This window comes from Phasianus colchicus, chromosome 9 (assembly GCF_987193195.1).
Source record: "Phasianus colchicus chromosome 9, bPhaCol1.hap1.1, whole genome shotgun sequence".
NCBI lineage: Eukaryota > Metazoa > Chordata > Aves > Galliformes > Phasianidae > Phasianus > Phasianus colchicus.
In genome coordinates this window covers 14675982-14688984 of record NC_143444.1, presented here as the reverse complement: position 1 = coordinate 14688984, position 13003 = coordinate 14675982, and the positions used below count along the sequence as shown (strand labels likewise).

General features: G+C 34.2%; 1 protein-coding gene across 18 annotated transcripts in view; it reads left to right on the top strand.

Annotated features, from left to right (window-relative positions):
• The first annotated feature begins 123 nt into the window (after positions 1 to 123).
• Positions 124 to 13003, top strand: part of LOC116243516 (uncharacterized) — a 54700-nt gene continuing 41820 nt past the window's right edge. For all 18 annotated transcript variants that reach the window (XM_090146268.1, XM_090146258.1, XM_090146260.1 and 15 more), the window contains exons 1-10: positions 124 to 323; positions 4368 to 4563; positions 6933 to 7069; positions 7294 to 7385; positions 7666 to 7774; positions 8419 to 8445; positions 8792 to 8830; positions 9588 to 9632; positions 11001 to 11042; positions 12506 to 12547. In XM_090146268.1, the coding sequence (XP_090002394.1) occupies positions 4368 to 4563; positions 6933 to 7069; positions 7294 to 7385; positions 7666 to 7774; positions 8419 to 8445; positions 8792 to 8830; positions 9588 to 9632; positions 11001 to 11042; positions 12506 to 12547 (729 nt within the window). In that variant the 5' untranslated portion in view covers positions 124 to 323. The remainder of the gene's footprint in view (positions 324 to 4367; positions 4564 to 6932; positions 7070 to 7293; positions 7386 to 7665; positions 7775 to 8418; positions 8446 to 8791; positions 8831 to 9587; positions 9633 to 11000; positions 11043 to 12505; positions 12548 to 13003) is intronic.

Sequence of the window (13003 nt, the reverse complement as noted above, 5' to 3'; positions counted from 1 at the left end):
GATACCAGACCCTGATGAAAATAACCCTTACGTTTTTTACCTTGTTATTTATATACCTATGTTAACTATAGATAAAACTTTGTTACACTTTGTAGCATTTTCGGCTGCAATATATTTTGCCAGCTCAGAATTAATCTTTGGTGCACACACTGCAGAGCATGCTGGAGATTATCTTCATTTCATCAATAAAGAGGCAGTTGGAGGTCCTGATGTCAGTGAAGAAAAGGAAACAGACTGCTTAGTCTGATTTGGTGTGAACAGCTTTTGGGAGAACCAAGATATTGCTGCTGTTTGCATATATCAAGGAGATGACACTTGCCTGAGTGAGTAGATGGTTTCCCTTTTGTCCATCATGTATTGTTTAAAATTTTTACCCATTGTCTGGCAGGGATCCTTCCTCCCAATTTGCTGGACTCTGACCCCTCTTCCCTGTTGATCAACTAGTTTGAAAAATGAATTGACACACCCTTGGTCCACAAGTCTAATGTCATTCCTCTAAAGAAAGTATATGCATTCCAAACACCAGGGAAGTCCACGAGCATATAGCATAGAGTTGATCTGCACTTTCACTGTAGCTTCAGTACATAGCACACTTTGCAATCACAGTTTCACCAGAGCAAGGAAGCCACCACTAGTTCGGTCAGCAGATAATTTATGAACTCAAAATTGTCCTTTCAAGTATGGAGATTTGAGAAAAACTTTCTTTTTAGTGTCAGTTTTGGAGTACAGGTAAGTTAGTGAATGAAGGTCCCATGTTTGAGGCAGTGAAAATACTGGGGTTTTTTTTTTTGTTTGTTTGTTTTAAAATAAATCACAAGCAATAATGTTGTAGAGGGGCTGAAAGACCAAGTTTACAACTTTCACATTGTAAACAAATGGTCTGAGATTTTACCAGCTTACACAATACAGTATTTTGTTAGTGCTATAGCCAACATAAGCATACTACTTGTCTTATCTATGCCTTTTCATAATGTTATCAAGATTGCAGCAATTCATTGTCTGGCATTTGTAAATCTGCCTGCCAAACCCAGTATTCATTGAGTACTCAGTCTTGTGCATAGCTACAAGGAGAAATAGTTCTGGTGGCTCTGGTCACCCATCAGTATCTGGCTGATGGTGAAGGCACTGCAATATTTCTGCTGATGTTTAGTCTTTGTAGAGGCCTGGGTGTTTCATATAAGAAAGGTCTTGAACATATACATTTGTAAGATCTCAGGTCTTTGTTTATTTGTCTCTAGTTCTATCAACTGACATTTCTTTGTTGTGTCATTTGTTTGACTGTGTTGGCAGTCAATGCTATTGTATTTGTGGTGTGTAGCATTTTCATGACTATTTAGAACATAGGTAAGTTCTGTGTTACAGTAAGGAGTGGAAGATTGTGATCTCTTCCTCGGTTGACAGTAGTAGATAGGAAGTTTCTTTCATAATGAAATAATATAAATGAAGTAATTAAAGGTGATTAACAAAAGAAGAATACAGTTAAATATGCTGATTTTAAAAAATAATGTCCTGCAAATGCCATCAGCATTTTGAATTATAAATGTATTTTAAATGCACAAACATGAAGAAATTGAAGAATTTTCATGCAAACAGCTTTATGTTCATGGTTAAATGAAAGTGTCTGTTATGCGTTGTTCTGATTCTGGACTTCTTCTAATCTTCAGCTGAGAGATTGTGAAAATACTTATGAAGTCTGTTTAGTTTTCAGTACACAATAACTTCAGATCCTTTTTTCAAGAGACACAGTAAAAACAGCCTCATTTACTATTTGCTATGAAAAAACACTTGGCATCATTACAATGAATTGAATTTTTCCATGTCTTTTGCAACGAAAAGAAAGGAGTAAGAATGTGAAAAGCTAGCAGCAGAAGCTCTGAGGTCAAATAAAATAGACTAGCATAGAATATTTTACTCAGACTGCTCATGAAATATTAGTAAGGCTTTTGTATAGCACAGTTTTGCAGATTTTAATCAACATATTAGTTGAGGCTGCCAGCCTTCAGAAGCCTTACCTGTCCCTAATGCCTAGTTAAAGGTCAGAGGGGGCATGATTCATCCATGAGGTGTGTTGTCATCGCCTCATCTGGGCAGGAGAGTCCCACCTGCGGTGTCCTAATTTCCAGGCAGAGGCACGATTGGCTACATCAGCTCCCCTCCTTGCCAGGGATTGGCCAAGCCAGTCACCTCCTCTCTCTCATCTTGCTGAGCACCCGTGCTCCTGAGCTGCATCTCATCCACACTGACCTCTGAGGGACCGGAGGATGCCCACACATCAGCGCTTGATTGATAAGGTGTGTTGCTGGGGATGTGGTAGACAGGGTGCACACCAACTGGTCAGATTTATTCTCAGCGGCTAAAGGCTACGGCTTACCAGGAATGTTTAGGAGGAGAAAAGAAAGGAGAAAAGGATCAGTTGGAAAGGACATATGGGACCAAGTCTTGAACTGTTGGCAGTATAGATGTGTCAGGACTGTTGTTTTTTTCAAATTACAAAAAAAGAATTTATCTTATTAGTGAAATCCTCTATGTTTAAAGGCTTTTTAAAACAACTTTTGTTTCAGTGCAGAAGTTTGCCCAAGGCAAAACCACCAAAGTGTCTCTTCCCAGGTCCACTAGATTTTGAATGCAGTAGCAAACTAAATACCACTCAGACATTTAATTGTTGACCTGAAGTCATATTAGACTAAATGAAGAAGAGGATTCTTAATGTAGCATCTCTCAAATGCTGCAGAGATGAGAGTTGTACAGGCTTATGGGAAGATGAAATTGTATCTGTGCTTTTAAAAAATTAGAATTTTTCCATGTTATGAAGGCAACTCGGATAAGAATATTTGGATGGAATCGACCATGTATGCCTGAAAGAACCAGTTATTTTTTCTCATTAAGTTAGTTAGAATCTTGAAAATATTTTTTGTCCTAGAATTTCATGCTTTTATTTAATAAATAATTACCAAATCTGGACTTTGAAATTTTCCTCATCTTATTCTCAGTTCCAAAAGATGATATGATGAGACTTTTAGGGTAGCCCTCTAATTCTTTACACAGACAGCTAATGCAAAGAGAAGACAACTCGGCCATTTTTCATCTGCTTTTGTTTCTGGCTGTATTCTTACCAGAAAAAAAGAGAAAGAAGAGATTTCAGAGAAGTTGTCTTTCAAGGAAGAGTGCAGCTCTGGATTTTTCCGATCTCAGCTAGGAACTCTCTGCTTTGAAGTAGAACATCTAATTAAAAACAGATTTTTTCCATCTTAAGCATGAGTCAGAGAAAGATTTCAACAACACATACTCTAGTTCATATTAAATCACTGTTTACCACATCTATTAATATAATAGCACCTACGTACTGTATTTAAAATTTAATTAGAGGTGGACTGTGTTAAAATAGTCACAAGAAATTGGACAGCCGCACCCAGCAGACTGTGATACCAAGGCAAAATGCTTACAAGGGTCCTATTTAAATGATATTTTCGTGAGAACTTAGGGAGGGATATGTTCCATCCACTTTAAAGACATGATAACCAGCATATATAACTTTCCTGGTTGCTGCACTTATTGATGCAAGTCTTTATCATCTTCTTGTAGGAAATCTTTTAAAACTTCAGTCTGTTGATTCACAGGCTTTTAAAAAATTAAGTTCACTTCAGAGAGAAATGCGAAAAATAAATGTTTATTTTGATGATTTCCACCCACACTCTTCCTGGTTATTCTGTTCTTTGTTTTAGTTAGCTCATACAAAACCAAATGATCTTATGTGTTCATGCACAAGTTAAGATGCACAGGTAGATGTTACAAATTGGATACATTTCATACATTGTGAAATGCTTCTAAAGAACTGTAGGGTCTTATATTAAACCTTTCAGGAAACAACTGTTTTGGAAAACTGAGAGTTCTCCATGGCATTTAACTGTAGATTTCTTGGCTGTTGTTTGAAGTGGGAGTAGGCAAAGCAGTCAAAATAGAGCTTGTTAGTCATGGTTATTACTACAAAAACAGTTTGAGAGAGCAAGACTTAGATCTTAATTTTTGTATAAAGATCTTGGCTAAATCTGCCAGCTCAACAATGTGGAAGTTTGTGTAAATCCTTTTTGACTCTTAAGCCATAATGCAGTTATGGATTGCTGTCATGTGACCTGAGAATTTAAGCTTCAGTGTTTTGAAATGAAAGCACTCATTCATTTATTGCACTGTTTTGTCAATGTATATATGTATTTTATTTCAATTTATTTTTTTTAAAGTATATGAATACAACAAAAGCCAAACTTTCTAGGTTTCTTCTGCTTCTTACTTTGGAGAAGGACAGATGTTTGTTAGCTATAGCAACTACTATAAAGCAGCTGCTATAAACTGTCTTTTCTATTTTTCCACAGATGAGAAGACACTTCTGCTTAGTTTTTTTGTTCTGTGGGATATGTCTGCCCAGAATCTTTGGTTTTCCACATGCAAATACTTCAATTGATTGTGATTCTCTGTTACCAAACTATGAAAATGAACCACAGACATCTCCACCACCATATATTATTGCTGTATCTTTTGATAGCTTTGAACCAGGAAACGAAATCCAAGGTAAAATAATCTGAATGACCTAAAATCTTTGTCTTCTAGAACTACCAGTCTTAACTAGGATTGTCCCATTTGTCTCTTGATGTGTCTAATTATTTTTTTTTTATTTCAATCTTGTTCATCTGTATTTGAGATATTTCTTTTTTTCAATGTTTCATATCTGTATGTTTTCACATTTATATCTATATAATTAAAACTATATTCTCAATTTATTTTTTCTTTTCCCTCTCTGATAACTATATTTTAACTTCTTGCTGTAGGTTTTGTGACAGAATTAAAATCCTATGAGACAGCTGGTCAAACTGGGCTAATAAATAGTTGCTCTCTAACATCTTGTTTGGGTGTTTGCTGTTGTATCAGCTGTGTGCAATGCAAAGAGATCCTAGGGGTGACACTCATGCTGTGAACCTACAAGAAAATAAAAACTCAGGATACTGTCTATGATAACTCAAGAGTGAAATGCTTTGAGTCATGCTTGTAAGAGTTGCATCCCAGATTTTATCAAGTTGCAGCAGGTGGGGCTATTTTGGCTTTTTATCTCCTTAATCTGAGTTACTCTCTGGATGGAACACCTTGACAGCCTTATTTCTCCACACTATGCTGCCATCTCATGGTGCTGTCATGCTTTAGTGACATGAGTATGCTTCTTTAATCATTTGGTATAACAAACACAGGAGCAGAAGTGAGTTATAATGTGTCACGTTTTCATTGTTGGATCTCTATAGCTCAAAGTAAGCATTGTTCATATCAGTTGTTCTGCTGGGCTTCTATTTTGTCTGATCTCTGCTCAGACAGAGCAGAGATGGCAAATGATAGCTAGGGAGAGAAATGGAAGACTAGAGTCCTATTATAACTCTCATTCTTGGAAAACACATTTGAATATCTCCTTTAAGAATAGGATTGCTGTTTGATTACTGAGAGTTGTTTTTAGAACACTATTGCCAACAGAATGGTGGATGGATTTTAAATGTATGCAGACTGTTCTGTGAGGTTATACAAGATTTATTGTGACTTAGATATTAAATCCCAAATGCTACTAGTCTTGATGTGTGGTTAGACAAAAAAGGTTAAAACACTTTAGCACCACATAATTAAGTTTTTTACTCAGAGGGTGGTGACACACTGAAACAGGTTGCCCAGAGAGGTTGTGGATGCCCCATCCCTGGAGGCATTCAAGGCCAGGCTGGATGTGGCTCTGGGCAGCCTGGTCTAATGGTTGGGAACCCTGCCCACAGCAGGAGGGTTGAAACTAGATGATCCTTAAGGTCCTTTTCAACCCAGGCCATTCTATGATTCTATTGCATCAAATTGTAAGCATCCCATACTTATTTCCAGTAGGCTGGCCTTCCAATGAGTGTATTGCTCCTATTGCACCTATGACAGGCCATATGGCAAAACTTACAGTTGCATTTGTGCTTCCTTTAAAGTGTTGGATGCCATCCCGCCCATGCAGTGTGTTAGGACTGAAATTGATGGCAAATTAAAAGGCTAATTATGCAGGTGTTTTGAAATGTTAAATTGTTTAGATATGATTGATCTCAGCCTTGACTTTCATTCCCAGTTTATCTATTCTTATCTACTGACAATTTTTAAGGAGTACCACACATCTAGATCGCAAAAAGGATCATTCTGATTTTATTTGTGCCTAATACTGGCATTACCTGAGCACATAGCAATTCTGATATTGCTTCTTAAACTTCTTGGTTTCAGTTTCAATACTCAAAATATGGAACTCCTCTTTTCCGCGGTTTCTGTGTTTTCCATTTCAGTTCCTTTAGCAGTAAAATTGTAACTATTGATTTTTAATTTTAAAGTAGGAGAGACAAATTGTCTAGCTTTTTTTTTTCCAGTTGTAATATATCAAAAAAAAAAGAAGGTTCCGCAATTCAAACTAGGCAAACTTTTTTTTTCTTTAAAGAGATAGAAAGAAATGCAATTCTCTTTCTCAATGTTGACTTTTTCTGGGCCTAATTAGGCAGAAAATAAATTGCATTCTGGTCATCAGAACCATCATGCAGTATTCAGATATGCAGGAGAGCAAATCAACTTAATAAGAAAGGTCTAATCATTTAGTAGAGCAGAATTACTTTTTAAAATTGTCAATAATTTGTCCTATTACTTTCTAATACTCTTAGTTACACACAAATGCTTCTTCAAACTTCTTTCTTTCCCTTTGTCAGTCTTGACAATCAACGAGACCTATGATAAGTCTTAATTTTTTTTTTAAGAATTGTAAAAGATTTTAACTTTTAAAAAGAAGTTAACTTCTGTGCATTCAGTCATGTTCTGGAGGGGGGAAATTAAATGTTAAACTTTAAAGTGGTTTTGATAATATATGAAACTTAAATTTCTCAAAATGTCTGTTATCACAGTGACCCTAGAAGCCCTCAAAGATGTTGGGTTTAAAGAATTTAATCTACAAGCTCGAGAAACAGGAGGAGATGTTCCTGTTGGTACTTTTAAAATTACAGATCCAAACACAAAAGGCTTGGGATGTCATAACATCACGGTATGTGTTCACTCTTGGCAAAAGTTTTAATGGCAAAAGAGATTTCATCAACAGAGTTTAAAAATATAGATTTTTCTCAGGAAAGACTCATGAAAACTTTCCTAAGAACTACCTGACAATCCTTAGAAGGACATCAGCATTATCTGATGTAGTAAAGACAGTTACCCAAGTATAGATAAAAATCACTTTTGTCTTATATAATTATAATTTCTTTTTAATTGCAGAATTCAGCAGTAAGTCATGCAAATTCTGATCTGAAGCAGAAAATTACAACAACATGGATTGCTCCAAATGATGTTAGAGATCTTCAGTTCATGTAAATAATATTTCTCTTTCTTTGCCTTTAAAATTTATTTCTAAGTGATGTTTTGACATGGATTCTGATGTCTTTTTTTTTTTTTTTTTGTCACAGCCATTTTTGTTCCATAGTTTGTCATAAGTGTCCTGGAAAATGATTAAATTCTTTTCAAACTTCTCCTCCATGGCCCTCAAAATAGATATAGATTAACTTGACTGAGGAAGAAAAAAATGCGTTTATTGCTATTTTATTCTGAAGGTGTTTTGTTAAAAGATAAATTGTTTTATTTCCTTTGCAGTGCAACTGTTGTTCAAGATCTAGAGAAATTTTGGGTTGGAATTGAAAGCAAAACTCTCACATCCACACATTCTAAGTCAGTTAATGGGACAGGAAAAAGTAAAAGGAAGGTAAGTTTTGAGTTCATTGACATACTAGAAATTTCTATAGTCAGTTAAAATATCTCTGACTTGATGCAAGATATACATTTGGTGTCATATATTCATGAAGATGGCCATAATCATCAGATATTTTAAATGCTTTTAACTGCCTAATCCTCTGACTAAATTGACAAAGAAATTAAAATGAATAGTTCTATCTCCCATAGAAGCAAGGAAGCAAATAATCAAGTTATCAAAATAATATACAGCACAGAGAAAAAGGAAAGGTGATGATAAAAAGGACTCTGCTGTTCTTTTGGTGTGTACATTACTACCGCCTCAGTTCCTGGAATTATAGCCATAAATAAATATTCTTATAAATGTATTTGCTCATTTATTTATTATGGACCAGAAATTGCTTATATTAAGCATCTTAAACAAGATAAGCAGCTTAAGTAAAGCAAAATATTTTCAAATCTGTGATGTTGGTCTTGACTGGAGCAGCACTGATTTATGTCATCTTGTGATTTAACTCTGAGTAAACGCTTATCCTACTGTCTTTTGCCTCACCAAATGTTTTTCTTGGTTCAGCTAATAATCTTTTTTTTTTCCTTAAATTGAAATAATTTGTAACTGTTTCCTCTGTTTTCCTTTTTTTTTTTTTTCCTACCCAGCTTATGATAGAAATTGAATGCAGCAAGGTAAGAACAAATTATTTACAATTTCACGGGTTTCAGTTACATCAGTTTTAGGATTCCTGTCTTGCTGGTCCAGTTATCTCATAGTTGCAGCACAAAGATTTTATCAGAGTATCCAAATTATTTTCCCAGAGCGAACTTTACATTTTTGTATTTAATTTTGAAGGTATTTTAGTGAGATAATGTTAAATATCAAATGAGATTATTACAACAGGTAAGGTATTATAAGCAATCGAGAACTGACTTTTTTACTCAGGCCACAAATATTCAGATGAGTTTCTTCTTAGAAATAACTTTGTCTATGTAAAAGAATCATCAAACAGTGACTTGAACCTGTAATTTCTTGCAGCGTGGAGGGACATATACCAGACAAGGTGGATGTGTTGTGGTAGGTATTATTTTTGTAAAGATATCAATTTACTGCTAATTGTTTAAAAAAAAAAAAAAAAAAAAAGTGTGTGTGTGTGTATATATATATATAAAAACCTGGACAAAAACAAAAACTGCTTCTCATCACATCTTTATCCCTTTGTGTTTCAATTTATTTTTGCCCTATCTCTCTTGATAGTTGTACTACTTCTTTGTTTATGCATCTTTTTAATTTAATGGCTCTAAAACCTCATACTCTTCAAATCATCATATAGACATATACAACTTATTTGATTTTTTTTCCCTGAAAATTGTAATTCAGCTCAGTGAAAAAACCTCTTTCACTTCTTTCCCTCCTCACAGAAAACATGCCCTGCATTTCATAGTGTCTAATGATTACGTAGTCATATCACTAAAAAGTTTTCATTTTAATGTTGCATAATTTGACATTCTTTAATGATCTTACCAGTTGAGACCTGCTTCTCTATGATGGATATGCTATATGAGGACAGGTTAAAAGAGAGGTGATGTGGGAGTGTTCTACAATGAGCAGTAGAATTATGTTAATTTATACTAATTGAACCGGTTCAATTGAACATTGAACATTGGCTTTAAAGATCCCTGAAATAATTATAATAGTATTGAAGGAATGAAGTCACAGTAAAACTACTTTGTGTTTTCTCCTTTTTCCCACAAGGCAGATCTTTATTTCCTGAAAGTAATTTATATGAAAATCAATTTTCTTGAATGAAAGTAGCATTTTGATTTCTTTACAGGTTCAACCTTCCGGTTCCTCTCAGAGCAGCTATTCTAGTGGTCAGGTAAGGATTCTAACTTCCAACATTTGTACATTTACCTCCAGTAACCTTGAACAAATAAAGTTTGAAAACACTACTGAGGTGATATAATGTCTCTGCTAGTTAACAGAAGACCAAAGTTTTTCTTCCAGTAAAATGTATGTGCCGTATCTGGAGTAGGCTATACTGTCAAACTCAATAGTTTACTGACAGCATTTTGACCTATTAGCTGTTTCACCATCTCTGATTTCAAGCATTAACCAAATTTACAGAGCATTAACCTGACCTATTGGAGGAGGAAAAATTTGTTCCATATTTCTAGAGGATTCCTACCTGTGTGTATGCATGTTCATCCAAATACAAACTTTGTACATCCAAATTTTAGAGACATCTGGTATAATGAATATGTACTCATTATTAATTGATTTGTTGGGCATTTTTCTAATTTCATATTTTGGTAATCAAAATAAAAGGAGTGATTGTACTTTCACAGTCTTCTCTACAATTTACAAAATTTCTCAAAACTTTGTGAGATATTCATGCGTATATTTAAATGCCAGTATAATGTCTACATCACTTGTTTCACAGGTTTATATTTGCAATTGAATGTTCAGGGATTTCATTGCCTGAAATGAAAATAGCCTTTTAGAACTTCTGAAATAAATACATCTGTATTCTTGATGATCACTTGAACTTTTTCAGTCAGACAAGTGTATAGTCAGATTAGAATGATTGTGTTTTTAGTTAATAATCTGCACTACCATTACATGCCTGTTTGTATGGTCAAATGCTTTCTGACGTGTCTCTAAATTTCTTGAACTGGGCTTTCCAAGGATATATTTCTAACTACTGACCAGTAATTATATTTATTAGTGAATTATCTGGTAAAGTTGTCCATTTCCATTACTTGTAAGGGGAATCACCAGACTTGGAGAGATTACTTTGACTTATATTCTAAATTCAGACTTTTCTTCATTGCGTTTCTTTCCTTCATAATACATTCTCTTTTCTAAAGGCTATTTTTTTCATCTTGTCATATAACTGCCTGAAATTATTTTTATTCTAAAATATGAGTCACTTAGTATAACAACCCGTGGACTTTGAAAGGCTGCCTGACAGTGTTATATGAAATCCAGAAGATGGCTAATGTTTCATAATAAAATAAGTGTTCCAGACAGTTGTGATTGAACAGGTAACTTCTGTATTTCCTTGTCCCACAGGACAAATTGTTTGTGTGCACATTGTCAGCTGCTTGGCTTTTTTGTACCATAAACAGCAGGAGTTTTTTTCCGACCAAACTTTTTCTGCCTGCTTGTTTTGTTTTGTTTTGTTTTGTTTTTTTAACATATGAATAATTTACTGTTTGGTTTTTGTTGTTTTTTTTTTCTTCAGAGTGGAACAGTCTACACAATAAGCAAGAGTGGATGTGTCCCAGTAAGAACAGTTCTCATGTTTATTTTATTGTAGCCGATGTAACTATATTTATAGAAACTTAAATTATGTTATTTATGAAAGTATTCTTTAGAAATTTCTGTTTCAAAAGGAAAATAATGGAGAAAGCTAGAAGAAGATGAATGTTATGGTTTATTCAGTGGTATGAAGTAGTTGGGAAACTGGGATGTTACAAAGCTTTATAGAAATGTATTGGTTTTAGTGGAAAAAAAAAAAGAGGACCTGGAAGGGTTACTTTTTGCACTGAAGGGTTATTGTTTTGAACTAAAGAAATGCTCATCAGATGAGTTCTCTGTTTTCCCCTTCTACCTAAGACAAGACTAGTTGAAATTGGTTTACACGCTCTAAATTGTTCCTCTTCTTGGAATTCATCATACAGATATCTACAATAACAAAGGCCATTTCATCTCACATGTGGCATGGGCACTTGTGAATTTATTAATTCTTTCAGAAATCAATGAAAGATGGCAGAGTGCTGTAACACGTTTCTGAGTAGCTCAAACACTTCTCAGAAGCATTTGTATCAAGATGATGACTGGTCATACAGGCTAAAATATTTTTATGCCAAATAATGGAAATTTTGATTTCCTTTCAGCATTTACAAAATAAGATCTTTATTTTTCAATTTTTCAAAGTGACTTTGTTCAAACGTTTTCTCAATATATATATATATAAAAAAAAAAAAAAAAAGAGGAAAAAACTTGAAAGGTAAATGAAATACTGAAATTAACTCTTTTTATGTCATTGACAGTTATTTCCTTGTTTATCATATTATGGCTATTGCAGTTGTAATGCTAAGCACTCATAGTACAGTCACTGAGACTGCTCAGCACCAATAAGGACAGTGTTTCCAAAAGTGTGAAACATTCGTGTCACGAGTTCTTGTGAAACAAAATACATTTTGGAGTGTATAGGAGTTTTACAAAGGAAAAACAGAATTACAGTTTTGTGAGAGTTATTGTGTTTATTAACAAAAGGAGACTTGCTTTATAATGGGAACTATTGCTATTTATGTTGCACCTTGTTATTTTTGTATTTCATTGTCTCTGAATAAGGAAAGAGTTAACTTTTCCTTATATTAATTTCAGATTCCTAATTTTCCCATCTCTCTGTAGGTGCATATTACACAGTCACTGTTTGAATTACAAGCATTTTTTTAAATCCTTACCATTTATTTCTATTAAAGTAATTTCCTAATAGTGTGAGTTTTAAAATATTTATTGAATTCCACTGTATATTCCCTAATATATAAAGTGATAGTGTGCCTTGCTCTTACCTGATGTGCAGGTGTTCACACATTAACAGCATTAATTGTATTCTCCTTATCATCTGTTCCTTACAAATTACATGTAAGGATCAGTTAAAACTGAGATTGTCTGAAGCATGTCTTTTTCTGTAAGGTAAATATGGCAGAGAAATAACTGCTTGGTCTGTTTTCTTCCTAGGGAGGTGCTGCCAATGCATATAGCCAGAATGCGTGTAAAGATGTAAGCTGCTTATAAGTTTACTTAATTTTATTTGTACTTTTTTGCTTATTTATTTACTAATTACTTATTACTATGTTTATCAACTCACCTCCTCATTGCAGATTGCAGTGCATTTACTTATGCGGAGGTAGATTATTTTTCCTAAACATATTAAAAAAAATGTTGGTGAACTCAGGCACTATTCTGAAACTCATAACAAGAATGAAAAAGTATTACTCATTCACTGTCTCAATGAAATCTTGTTAGTCTACAAAAATTTCAGAATTCTTTCTTAGTTCTTAATGCGTGTGATCTGTTAGTGCAAATCTGTTCAGATATCGCATAGTAAGTCCTGTAATTTTTCTTAAACAATCTTTGTGTTTAAATCCAACAACTCTACCAGGGATATGAACATAAACAATTGTCATTTCTTTCCTTCTCAGTTTAGGGAAAAAAGCATTTTTAAATCTAACTTAT